Consider the following 13,829-nt stretch of genomic DNA (forward strand, 5'->3'; position numbering starts at 1 on the left):
CCAGACAGTCATTGCTCAATTAGTGTCTTTGATATGCAATGAATACATATTTCGCAAACACTATCTTGCCGAGAAAAGCCTTATCACTCAATATCCACACCTAGTGTATATATGTATACGACTGACGACTGAAGTTATAAGACAAAAGAATAAGAACAGATGTCGTCAGTAATGTTTCATTCAGAATGCCATTACTACTACAAATTTACATTATTACATTTACATTAGCAATTATAAAGTCAGGTTTCGGAAGCCAAATATTTTAATTAATTTTATTTAATTATTATATCATTCCAAATAGGCAAAGCTTGTGCCGAACAAAGATGCCTTAACGGAGGGACTTGTATAAACAACATTTGCATCTGTACCAAAGAATGGAGAGGCGATAATTGTGAAAAGCAGGTGAAAATGGGTGAGTAACAAGTTTACATATCAATCCCAAAATGTAATCTTCTCCATCGGAAATGGTTACATGGGTTTTTCTAGGGTCCTCTTTTTTCGGCATATTGTTCAATTTTATTGTCGTATTTAGATATGTAACTTTCGAATATTTTATTTTCGAATCAGATTGTACCCAATCGAATATTTCCGAATCGGATAATATTATTGAACTCAGGAATTAATAAAGTTAGTAAAAAAATACGTTCAAATATCCAATCTATTAGGTATGAGAAATTTATTTTTTGTCACATAGGGCTACACTCGATTATATATTTATTTTTCATTAAACAAATTTTCGTTTGCAAACAAAACTGGGCGTATAATGATTTTATTCCTTTAAATTGTCCTTCAAAATTCATCCAAATGATAAATGTTACATGAATGTGCTTTGGTATCGTTTGCGTCATCAATTTAGAAGAAATCAACGATTACGAGTGAAACATCGCAGACTTGTGTTTTAAGGAATAATGCAATGATGTTGTTAATATATTGATACTTGTTTACTAGCGTTCATATAATGTTATACTTGTGAGTGAAACTACTCAACATTTCAGGTACTCGAACAAAATTGAGCAAATGAAGTGTTACGACTTGGGAAAGGCTGTAGGGCAAAGAGAATAAGCGGAAATACGATTTTGTCCAATGTTTGGGCAACGCGCTGCGTCGTGTCTCATTTTTCGGCCAGCAAACAAGTTGGCAATTTATTTGTTGTGAAATTAATGACAACACATCTCCGGTTTTCATGAATGAAATCATTGTATAAATGAAATTGATTAAAAAAGCCCAAAATGTTTAAAAAATGACAGTAGTGATGATGGTGACCATAACTTTTTATTGATCACTCAGACATTAATTTGTGATAATGACGTCACAAATACATTACATGCATCACACATCAAAATTAGAAAAAAAAAAAGTAAAACCGGTCAAAATTTATTTTTGATCGCACGATAAACTGTTTCTCCAGACATCGAAACAGTACAAAAATTATAAAATATCAGTCAGTGCACCCATGCTTTATTACAGCTTAGTTGTTCGTTTTGGCATTTGCTCAACTTGAAATTGGATGACTCTCAACTGTGATTCATTGTCATCCTTTTTCATGAAGCGATTGATTAAGATGTGTCGCAATGAAATGTCAAGGCCTGTTCAAGCTTTTAAATGTAGTAACACTATGAGTATTGATTTGTATTCAAAATCTATAAAAACGCGAAAACAGCCTTTTACTTTTATATTACGAGTTTTTGTTAAATTCTTGGGTTTCAACTAACTCTAAGCATAAAAACATACAAAATGTTTTTTTTTTCGTTTTGTTTGATCAGAACTGACGGACATGGTTATATACAGATAGTGGTTTAAAATGATTATTTTTGTTTCCCCAGAGTGTTCAGAATTGGAAGGTTGCAACCATGGAGGCACATGTGTTGATGCTGTTTGCCAATGCACAAGATTGTGGACTGGCGGAAATTGCGATACAAATGTGCACGGTATTTGAATTATTTTTTAGCGAGCCAACACTTTTTCCAAAAAATTTTGGAAATAAATATTAGTTTTCAGTAAATAATTCTTTTCTTAAAATGCATATATATTTTTCAGACACCGTCTTTTATCAAGGTTACATGACGTTCGAGTCCCATCGTTATTCGTTTATACCGGACCCTTTTACGTATTCGGATGCTCAGAAACAGTGTCAAAAACTTGGTGGTCGCGTTATCACTGAGCCATTTAGTTCTTCTAAACAAAGAGCCTTGTCTGCTTTAGTTAAACAATACTTGCCAGAGGTAAAATGAAACAGTCTTGTGAAATATTTTGCACTTTTTGTGATCTGTTACATATATTCGGGTTATGACGAAAAACTTTTTTCAGGGTAGAGCAGGTCGTTCTGGCAGTCATAAAGTAGGTTGATTGCACCCCGGTTTACGGCAACAAAATCGGTATCATATAGCACTTAAACCTATTATTTTTTCCACTCGACAAAAAAATATATTGGTTTATGGTTTTAATATTTTGAGAAATATTTGTATATTTTAAATGTTCCTAACAATGTCGTATCCCATCATATGGTAGTAAAAAAATCTCATGATTCTCAAATTTTCCAAATCGAAAATATTTTAAAACTTTAAAATTTGGAAAATTTGTCGACCAATGTTACATTTTCAATAAAAATAATTGAATAGCAGAATTTTATGACCATAATCTATATGAAAAGAGAAACAATCAAATCTATCATTTTTACGTGCAGACAGAGGACTCCTGGATGTGGGTTGGACGATTACAAGGGACTGATAAATGCACAACGATACGGCCTGATTTTGCAACAAATAACTCACAAAATTCTTGTGATAACAAGTTCAGTTATGTTTGTGAACGACCATTAAAAGGTAAATATAACTAGCAGAAATATTTTGTACGAGATAATGACGAAAACAATCTCTTGCGCGCGTTTAAAAAACTAGGGCCTCAATATGGAATCATAATCTATAACAATTTTACGACAAATAGCAACTTTCTATCATCTGTAGCAAATAGCATCTCATAGTCAAGAGATTCTGAACGAAGTTAAATTATAAAAAAGACTATATCTATTATCAGATAACGTCATGACGAGCCATAGCATTATGACTCAATCACGACAAATTATTATACATCATTATACTTGCCTTGCCTTTGCAAAAAAGCCTAATAATTACTAGCAATGCATTTTTATGATGTCGCCACTGCTATTGTCATGATTAGATACTAATAAACTCACTTGCCGAGTAGAACACGATTCGGATGAGGCCTATTTTACAAATTTGTATTTCTTTTAATTTATCCAGGCGCTTGTTTCCAAGAAGTTGCTGATGAATACTGCTCAGATAATGAAGACGGATATTGCCATCAATCGCTATCTGGGATCGTATGTTGTAAAGAAAATTTTAAAATGCTAGCCAACGGGTCTTGTGTCGATATCAACGAATGCCAAACAAATTCAGAATTGTGTTCATTTACATTTGGTAAATGTGACAACGAGCCAGGTTCTTACAGATGTCTGTGCGATGAGGGTATGCAAGGAAATGGGATTGATTCGTGTGGATGTGAGTTAATAATAAAAGTTTGGGGTATCCGTAAGTTTTCGTTTAAATCCTATAGTAGGCTATATACCATTTTAAAGATTATGTTTTGCTTTATCAGGTTGTATTATATGTAAATAAAACAACTATCTATTGCGCAGAAGTTTCTCCGCCATTTAGCATGTTTCATTGAGATTCTGCTCTATCAAGGAGGTTAAAAACCATTGCCGTACATAATGATGATTAAACGAGAATATCGGTCGGAGACCGAAGACTTATCGATCTTAGATCGGTAATTAGTTAATAACTCGCTAATTATACGACATAATTAACCCAAAATCTATAGGCTTCTGGTCCGAGGTAAGATGCATGCACAAGCAAAATTTGGAGCAGATTCAACTACGCGTTCGCGTGATATCGCGTTCATCTAACAGACACACAGACATACAGACAGACATACATACAGACAAATACCTATCAATATACTTACCGATCTTAAGATCGATAAGTAAAAAGCTTTGAACTAGAGTCGGTCAGTGGGAGCGAAACGTCAATCTAAAATATCGAACGAAATAATTTTAAGTGGTACAAAGCCCAATGGGGCGGAGGTCGTTGTAATATGTTCATGACACGATCAATATTGAAGCTCTTATTCATCAGTAAATAAAGTTTTATATGAAGTAAAGTAAATTTTTCATCATAATTCATATACCCAATTTTTGAACGTTGCAGATATCATATCACTGACTCAACTTGTCAACTACACTGAACTGACCATGCCAGCACCGGAGAGGAAAATAAAAAACAAAGAGAATCGTCTACGAGATTTGTACAACAAAGGATTAACACTCAAAATAGAGAAATTGTCTTTCACCAGTATTACCGAGCTTGAAAACAAGCAGTTCAACATAACTTTCAATATCTATAGCAAAGACAAGGATTTGACGCCGACCGCGTTGATTGAAGATTACATGAAAGTAAAATTGAAAATGTTAGAAACTGCCCCAAATAAATTGATGTTTGTTGGATGGGAAAAACCCAAGCCAGGTAAAATTGAGTATGAATAAACGTCGTTCTGATTCTCAACTGCTCTTGTTTTCATATATGTATATAGTTATATATGATTTTAAAATACAGAGCAATTGAGCTTTAATAGCAATCTATAGCTCATAATCAACGCCTGTGTATTAATTACCTGGTGTATTTGTATGAGCAATATGTCCTGTTCGGAAAGTGTAAGTCCTGGGCATGTCTGACCATGGTTCAAATCACTCGTATAGTATGCGTTCATTGCATCTATAATTGGGCACAAAATGATGAATCGTTTTGTTATTATCATGTTTTTTTTAATATTTTATTCGTTTTTTTCTCTGTTCATGAAAAGTAGCTTTTCTTATTAACTACCGGAGCAATTGCTTTGAAATGTTCAGTGGTCGTAGACTGTAATTTTTGCTGAAAGGCTATTACTTTTATTTATTTCAAAAATTTTTGTGGGCTCTGTGGGATTCGTGGGATTTTCCCTTGCGGTGACGTCATAAAAACTAAAAATTGCGTACCTTGTGTAGTGTAGTGACCAGGCGAAGTCGTGAAGACTGCGGTACTGGTAGTCTATGAGACAGATTGCGTATCCGTACTACTTCGTCCCGGCTTTCGTGTCCATATATTTGAGCATCGCTCTCGTGTTAATATTTACATTGAGTAAAGTGCATTTGCAATTATTGCTATTGTAATACATTTTCATATTTGCGAATTTTAGGTTCCCTGACATGTTTACCAACGAAAATGGGGATTGGAGATGATCGTTTTCATTTTCATAACGCTTCTGCCAATTCGTTTTCCGTTTCAAAAGAAAAGTGTTCAAATGGTAAATGATTGTTATTCATTTTTGTATCAATAGCAAGCAACTGAGGTCATAATACAATATACGTATATTACTTAGGCAATATACGTATATTACTTAGGCAACATTTTTACACGCTCCGATGTTATTTAAACTAATATCACAACACAATGTAACGCATTCCCCAAGGCCTAAACATTACACTTGCAACATATTAACGAAGATGTTAATGACCAATTTGTAATACTATGTGATTCTTTCATGGTATTATATAATTATTTAAAATCTCTTTTGTTACAAGATCTCTGCACTAAATTCCTATACCATAACTTTCAATTTTCATCATTCAAGCACTTAACAGTCACTCGTTATAGACACATCTTCTCGTTGCAGGTTTACCTCAAGCTGTTGTCAAATGTAACGTACGAAAATTTGGAGATGGAACGGAAATTGCATTTTATGACTATACGACATTAGAACGCAACCCATGCGGAACTGTAAGTACAAAGATAGATTCTGCTGTTGCTATTTACTTTGACAAATGATTTAAATAAAGTACCAAGCAAAAAAAAGCTGAGGATATCAGATAAATCAGGCTTTTTATTTGACTTAGTGATTGGAGCGAAAATTCTTTTCGGTCTTAGAGCCCTCAGTTCATCACAAGTTTTAAGATACGTTGGTACATTGAATTCAAACTGTGCAACTTAAATCTGCTTCAAACACTACGATGCTAGTTAGCAAGCAAATTTTCGGGACATTCAGAACCACTGCGATTGGAACAACTTTTAACCCTTCAACCTCTAAAATGCGAGGCAATATAAAAAGAAAAATTAATATAATCATTGGAAAATGGGTTTGTTATAATACATTAGGACGATACCACTTTGTATGAAAGTATATGATTAATGCATTACGAGTGAGCAAAATTTATTGTTAACAGAAACTACTTGACAGCAACTGAATATTTTGGCTAACACCAAATCGTGACCCTAATGTTTAAGTATTCAACCATATAATCTGGAAAACAGGAATTAATTTTTTCTAATTTTTGATGTTAGACATATTTAAAGTTTCATGTTCATATTTAGCCTACTAGCGTAGAGGAATGGACGACACGTATGAAAATCGGCGGAAAAGATGAAAAGCGTGATGCCCTCCTCAGTCTAACAGAATTCGTTAACGAAGATAAAACAAGAAAGGTGAATAATGACAAACTGAATTAAAATTCTACAGTTAATTATGCTTGTATAAATTATTAGTAAGATGTCTCTACAGATATAAACACAATAGGATTGGTGAACACGCAACATTCCATGGCATATTGTAATTCTTTTAACTAAGTTACTGTTTATTGTTTGTTGGATCGACTGTTGTTGAGTATTTATTTTATGATGACATGCTGTCTAGATCCATATATCGTATACATATTCTACAAATGAATACAAATGAAACAGGCTGACAGTAAGACAGAAGCACAGATTTTCAAAGTCTAACTATCAATTAAATTTAGTAAAATTAATTATCATATGCAATACAGCAACTCACAAAAAACTCGAATAGGGCTTGAATTTTTTTTTTTGGTAAAGTATGCGTGGAGTGTCTGTGGGACCAAAAATCGGGAAAGCCTCCGTTGTTTTGAATTATTGTCAATGAATGTGCTTTATTTTGATATCAATATTAGATTTCAGATGCAGGCCTCAAAGACGTTGTTGATATTGCGGATTCGTTGTTATCAAATGATGAAAATTCTGAAACCCCTGACACTGATAAAAAATCTTCAGAACAAAACAAAAATATAGGTGTTGCACTATCAGTCGAATCTCTGGGAACCAGGGTGAAACTCGAACCGAATGAAACTTTTCGTGTGAATTCATCTTTGATTGACATGCAAGTAGAACAGGTAACGTATAATAAAGGGAGAGATTTAATATTCGCCAACTAGCCCAAAACAGTCATGTTATTATAAATATGATGATGATAATAAAACGAGAATATTGGAGACCGAAGACTTATCGATCGAAAGTTAGAGGATCCCCAAAACAGCGTTCTTACTTCATAGTGACACCATGTGTCCCATCACTAATTAATTAATAACTGTCTGTTTGTCTGTTTGTTTGTTCGTTAGATGTACGCGATATCTCACGAAAGCGAGATTGAATCTGCTCCAGATTTTGCATGTGCATTCATCATATCTCGGACCAGAAGCCTATTGATTTTGGGCGAATCATGTCGTATAATTAGCGAGTTATTAATTTATTAGTGATGGATCACACGGTGTCACTATAGAGTCATGAATCGAAACCGCAGTTTCAATCGATAAGTCTTCGGTCTCTGATCGATATTCTCGTTTTAAACATTATATATTGTTATAGGAAACTCTCGATAAAACTTGTATGTGAAACCAAAAATATTCTGGTATTTTTTGCAACATGCGCTTGATTTTATGTTATTCTACAACATTCTCACGATACCAATCAAGAAAGAAAATACTATATCTGGTCGTATACGACACATAGGGTTGCAAAGAAACGGCATAATACACCAGTATATTTAAAAACCGATTAGTGGTTCACTTCATAAAATCATCCTAGTGTCATCATCATTTCATCAACAAATAATGAATACAAATCATACCGATTTTTTAGCACTCCATTTTTGAAAAAACTGCTAGAAACGTTGACTTTACTCTGGGAGAAATTAAAGCCTCTTTGCCAGAAGAAGCAATTGAACAAGGATCGTCACAAAATTCTGCGGAATCTATCCCAGTATCATTTACTGTTTTCAAGAACGCAGACTTTTTTCAAAATGACAAGGATGTCGTTATTGACAAGGTACAAACACACGTCGTTTGATTTTAAAAGACCAATTGTAACTCTCCTTGACGAATTTGATTTCTTCCTTGGGGGGAAAATGTAAACTGTTTCATGGCAGAAATGTTTTCCAATGTTATATTTAAAAAGTACAATCATTACTTCAGGTGTTTTCTTCGAGTGTTGCAAACACAAAAGTTGAAAATTTGGCCAAACCTCTATGGTTTCAAATGCCGGAAATTGATTCAAGGAGCAATGTAAGTAGTTTGATATTTGCTTATTGAATACAATGGAAATATGATGGATAATTATGAGCAATTTTTATATTCTAGAATAGCCGACAAGTCAAATCTGTCAAATGTGCTTTCTTCGACGTGAACAAAAATGAATGGAATTCTGATGGATGTTCGTATGTTCCGGGATCAAATCCACCTAATTGTACTTGTAATCACTTGACTTGCTTTGCTGTACTTGTGGTGAGATATTGCATAAGAATAGTGGTAGAGTTCTTCTATTGTGCCTAAAGTGTATAAAGATCAAAAATCGGGATTCCTGTCTCTGGTTTCATTTCCATACTCATTCTCTTTTAATCCATGAGGCTCAAGCTATTATAGATAATATCAGTCTATTTTTGCTTTCTCTTATAGTGATTTAAAATATTGAAAAATAAAGTTTGATATTAATCGGATTAAAGTTTTGCTGTTGCTTTCAGAAAACTAACAAATTATCGGATCCCTACGCTCTCGAAATCTTTGGACAAGTCGGATGCGCACTTTCAGTAATTGGACTCATTCTAATGCTGGCTTGTAATTTATATTTTCGGTAAGTTTTAGGGCTATGTTATCACAAAGTTGAATAGACAATAAATAGTATTAAAACAAAAAAATTAAAGCGTTACAAAGAGATAATTCACAGTTACTTCCGTTTAATTTTGTTTACCAAAATTTACAGGTCTTTAAGAAAAATGCTGACAACTCAAATACACACCAACCTTGGATTCAGTCTTCTTGTTGTATACATCACATTCTTAATTGGAATAGAAAGAATTGAAAAAAGAAATCAATGCATAGCAATAGCAGCAATTTTACAATTTTCTTTGCTTTCCACTTGGGGTTGGATGACTGTGGAATGCGCCACAATGTACAAGTGGGTATGATAGTGAACATACAAAGAGTAATATTTTCTGTTAATATGGTAAAATATTGATGTAATCCAATGAATAAAATTTCGAATCTTTAAGATTAGGCAAACAAGATAAGCTTATTAACACAATAATATTGAAAATTTGCTTTTTTTTTATCAGAAAACTTGTGTCTGTGTTCGGCTCTACAGGACCATATTATATCGTAAAAGCGGCAATTATAGTATATACGTGTTCTGCTCTAATCGTTGTGATCAATGTTGTAGTCACAATTGGCTGGTACGATAATACAATATCAAGTGGCTGGGTTTCGCTGGAAAATGGAGGTACGACAAAGCTGCATTGTTTTCTTGCTACTGTGGACACTATTGCACTTTAAATCATATATTTTTCCTCTTTTAGTTGCCATATCCAATCCATCGTCTTACATTAGTGATCGCTTATGTTGGCTTCACGAATATTCTTTGATATTTGGTTTTCTGGTTCCTATTGGGATCGCCTTTGTTGTTAATATCCTGGGATTTATTGCTATAACAAAAGCAATTACTTGTGATCGAAAACAGGTTAGTATGCTTTTCATTAGAGTAGTATTTGAACGTATGTACGTACATACAATACCGCGGAAATATTCCTATTGCATTGATTCTGTAAAATGGTGGCGTACGCAGGATTGCGCTGAGATAGGCTGCATGGGGATTAGGGACTTCAGAAATTGAATTTTGTGACGTCATAATAGGGTTTCATATTTTTTATTTTTAACTATAGGGAAAACCCTTTGTCTCTCTCAGCAGGGTAGTGATTGTCAAAATTACATTCCGTTTTTTTACGGCATCATCGGGAGTTCATATGAAATTGACACCAAGTGACTCGTCGGAAGGTTGTCCTCTTGTTTATGCTCGGGCATCGAAAAAAATGTTGTGCTTTTGATCGATTTAGGACCTATATATATTAGGGTTTGCTATAGCCTTTAAAATGTTTTTGAATAGGTTCAAATTGGGGGAAATGAACATTTTAGCTGTGTTTGACAGTATAGCAGGGCCGCCGTCTAAATTTTTCAGCATATATACAATTGGTTCTGAATTTGAAAAAGTTCCAACATGTGCGAAATATTTATTTTGCCTATTCAGTCTATTTATTGCTTTGTAAAAGGAGATATATCAAATCTAAAACCCAAAACATGTTTCATAGATCCAGTCAAGTTCGTCGCAAAACAAAACTATGGCTGAAGAAATCAAAACATATTTAGTGCGAGCTGTAATACTGATGTTGATACTCGGACTGACTTGGTTATTTGCTATTCCATTAGCAATATCAGATGATGTTACCACAAATATTGTTTTTGGTTGGCTTTTCTCAATCACGAATGCGCTACAGGTAAGAAATGTATATACGGATCGTTTTGCTTTTTTTTTGTTGTTGCTGTTTTTGTGAAAAAAAATTCGCTTTTCTTCGCAATTAGTGCAACAATCGTTTTCTAATTTCCAACTATCAATGATGGAAAAAGTCGTTCGAAAGCTATTTTTATTTCATCTGGGTCCCGTGGGGCCGATATTTCGCTGAGATTCGTATGTAAAATAGTCACAACATTATATTATTAAAAGTGGTGTGTATCGATATTTTCTCTTCAGTTTCTTGATTGCGATGCAGATATACAGTTTTTCCTTTTTGTATTTTTAATAAAATCACGCAGCAATAATATGATTCACTCTGTTCACTCCCACCTGCTTAATATTTATCAATACCATGTAAGCAATACCAAGGTAATATTTACACAAGCGTTGTTTTTCTTCCAGGGTTTCTTTTTGTTTTTTCTCTTTTGTATTCGACGAAAAGACGTCCGTGACTTGTGGATAAAAGAACTAACAAAACCTTTCAAAAAACAAACGCAAGAAACGTTGTCAACTACTGGTAAGATGATGGAATTAAGTATTAAAATAGATATCTACGATCTTATTCATGTGTTAGATAAAATTTCGTGCGCTATGGCCTAGTTGAAAAAGCCTCATTTAGGGTATAATAAACAGTTTAGTCCACGATAAACACAAAGATTCAGGTATTTTCAAAATGAAGTACCTCATAATAAATGCTTGTGTAAAGCCTTGTTCGTACCGTATGAAAAAATTATGGGCTCATCTTATTCTTAACAGATATTGTAAAATAGCTTGCATTAAGTTTTCGTTTAAAAAGGAATTAAACATCATATTTTTTCACTACACAGCCGGAATGAGGACGGAAAGATCACCAGTACATAATACAAGAAACAGACAAAAAGATTTTGCGACAGGAAATTTGAAAACAGAAAGCAGCAAAAGTGAAGGGCAACACTTGCAAACTTCCATGTAGTAAATTTACTATGTCATCTGCAGCCATATATACAAGCCAGGAAACGCATCAATCTACAATGGTTTCAAAATCGATTCCACTTCCTTACACTTTTGCTGTAGTAGTATGCATTATTTCGTTATTCGGACCATCGAAAAATGATGTCATCGACGTCGTATTGCGTAATTCCTATTTCATTTTGTGAGAACTGACAAACAACAGTAGTTGAGTGAAATAAAATAGCCAGCCAGAGTGTACAAAGCATTTAAATAAGATGTGAAAAATGTGTTATGTATGAGATCAGTATTTCTCAAATTGTGTTGGTGGTAGTACGTGTAATTTAGGTTTTAAAAGACTTGAATCTTCAAGAAGGTTTGAAAATGAAAAATAGTTTGAGCTTTTCTTAAAAATAACGCAATAGTTGTTAATAAAGCTGGCGTTTTGCGTTATAAATAATAAAACACAAATTAGATGTCATCTACTCGCTAAGCTGTTCTATAGTCGAAGGTAACCTTCCGATTAAAAAACTTTAGCATCTCTTTTAAGAAATGAATTGCTCAGTCAGTTCATATAAAATCGTCACAAAGCTTGCAATAGCGTATTTATGCCGGGAAATGTTCTACGATTATGTACCTGCTATGCTAAATCAAATTTCCCACGTCTTATAAACTTCAAGTTGTCATGAATCAGCGATTATTTGAAATCGGTAACTATCCAAACGAACGCCTCTTACTGAAATTTCGTGTAATTGCGTCATCCTAGCAAAATTGAATATTTTTTTATATTCAAAAAGAATGTTAAATTCGATTGTTACATGGGCTCGTGTTATGCTGTTTTTTTGTGCCAATCTGACCGTGTTCCATTGAGTTCAAAATTTCCGTATTAATTGAAGATTATAGAATATTGGATTCAATATATCCAAAAAAGAAAAAAACTTGAAAAAGCACAGTCGTGTTACTGATATAAGTTCAAGTCGATTTCCCGCCTGCTTCATATCATGGCGGACTCCGATTGTTATCTTTTCTCATATTGGTTTAAATAAAAATATAATACGCAAATTATGAGCAGAGAAATCTTCGGTGAAATAGTTATCATGTTTATTACGCGTTAGTGTTAGTGAGCGTTCTCATTATGCCAAAAGGACAGGCTAGTATAGCATAGAATATAGATCAATAACGCACTTTTTTTGGAACAAATATTATATGCTAGTGCGTTTCTCTTTCTGCTCAGACTCTCGAGTATTGCTTTATATTGATGCCAGTTATCCACAGGAAAAATTCTCACATTTTGTTTGCTCATGGAGAACACGAACCGGTGTTAACTATACCCCGCGGAGTTGTCCAGTGATCAGTAATAGATCCTTGATCTTTCTTGTCGTTGAAAATGATTCTTAGGATGACTTAGGACTCGATAATACGCCGCAACAAACTAGCAATGCATGATGACAAATCCAACGTAAATCAGTCCGAAATCGCGTATTGAATTGAACCAGTATATACTCCGTAGTAATGAACGCTCGTTAAAACATATCAGTTTCACGATCAAATGTATGTAATCTTAAATCTCCCTTAATTTAACAGCGAATAGACGTGATGCATCAGTGGCGACTCAAAATCCCGCTTTCTCAAATCTATATAGTTGCCACATAAAGCGGTAAAAAGGGTTCAGACAGGTGGCGCTAAAGGGTATATGCAGAGGATGGTAGGTTGCATGTATAATCGCTATATGCATCAAAAAACATCCGATGAAATCAATATTTTGTTTTCACTTTTCCACCAAGCGACCACTTCCTACTTCCTTTATGTGGGGTCAATGGGATTCGTGTTACAATTCGCAATTTGACTTGATGACGTCTTCAAAATTAAAGTTTGTGTACCGTATGAATGTTCCGCGATCGCATTTGAGCGATCTGGTAGTCAGACTACCGACACTGCAAAGATTTGATACTACTTTGTTTTGACCTTTTTCCATATATTTGAGCATTGTCTCTTGTTTATTTTTACTTACTCTATTATTTAAAATTATCTTATGTTTCTGAACACTCTTATTTACCAAGTTGATATCAAACTCCAAGTTTACAGTTTTGTTACATATGCAGAATAAAACACAAAAAACATTTGTTTGAAAAAACCTTAGAGAACGGGAAATCACAGCTGATAACGAGCGAATTTTAATAATAAGCAGAGTATTGACTATATCGAGGCTCAATACTTCCAGTTCCA

The 13,829-nt window shown here is 34.0% G+C and overlaps 1 protein-coding gene across 1 annotated transcript in view; it reads left to right on the plus strand.

The window, feature by feature from the left end:
• LOC120338140 (adhesion G-protein coupled receptor G7-like) overlaps window positions 1-13,583 on the plus strand; it is a 17,544-nt gene extending 3,961 nt beyond the window's left edge. The window contains exons 2-21 of the mRNA XM_039406077.2: window positions 302-412; window positions 1,824-1,928; window positions 2,038-2,222; window positions 2,684-2,822; window positions 3,261-3,518; window positions 4,227-4,541; window positions 5,251-5,358; window positions 5,728-5,831; window positions 6,423-6,533; window positions 7,016-7,234; window positions 7,980-8,165; window positions 8,312-8,401; window positions 8,477-8,620; window positions 8,857-8,966; window positions 9,096-9,290; window positions 9,448-9,611; window positions 9,688-9,848; window positions 10,474-10,659; window positions 11,079-11,193; window positions 11,504-13,583. Of these exons, the coding sequence (XP_039262011.2) occupies window positions 302-412; window positions 1,824-1,928; window positions 2,038-2,222; window positions 2,684-2,822; window positions 3,261-3,518; window positions 4,227-4,541; window positions 5,251-5,358; window positions 5,728-5,831; window positions 6,423-6,533; window positions 7,016-7,234; window positions 7,980-8,165; window positions 8,312-8,401; window positions 8,477-8,620; window positions 8,857-8,966; window positions 9,096-9,290; window positions 9,448-9,611; window positions 9,688-9,848; window positions 10,474-10,659; window positions 11,079-11,193; window positions 11,504-11,628 (3,131 nt within the window). The 3' untranslated portion in view covers window positions 11,629-13,583. The remainder of the gene's footprint in view (window positions 1-301; window positions 413-1,823; window positions 1,929-2,037; window positions 2,223-2,683; window positions 2,823-3,260; window positions 3,519-4,226; window positions 4,542-5,250; window positions 5,359-5,727; window positions 5,832-6,422; window positions 6,534-7,015; window positions 7,235-7,979; window positions 8,166-8,311; window positions 8,402-8,476; window positions 8,621-8,856; window positions 8,967-9,095; window positions 9,291-9,447; window positions 9,612-9,687; window positions 9,849-10,473; window positions 10,660-11,078; window positions 11,194-11,503) is intronic.
• The last annotated feature ends 246 nt before the right edge of the window (window positions 13,584-13,829 follow it).

Source organism: Styela clava, chromosome 10, assembly GCF_964204865.1.
Source record: "Styela clava chromosome 10, kaStyClav1.hap1.2, whole genome shotgun sequence".
NCBI classification, from domain to species: Eukaryota; Metazoa; Chordata; class Ascidiacea; order Stolidobranchia; family Styelidae; genus Styela; species Styela clava.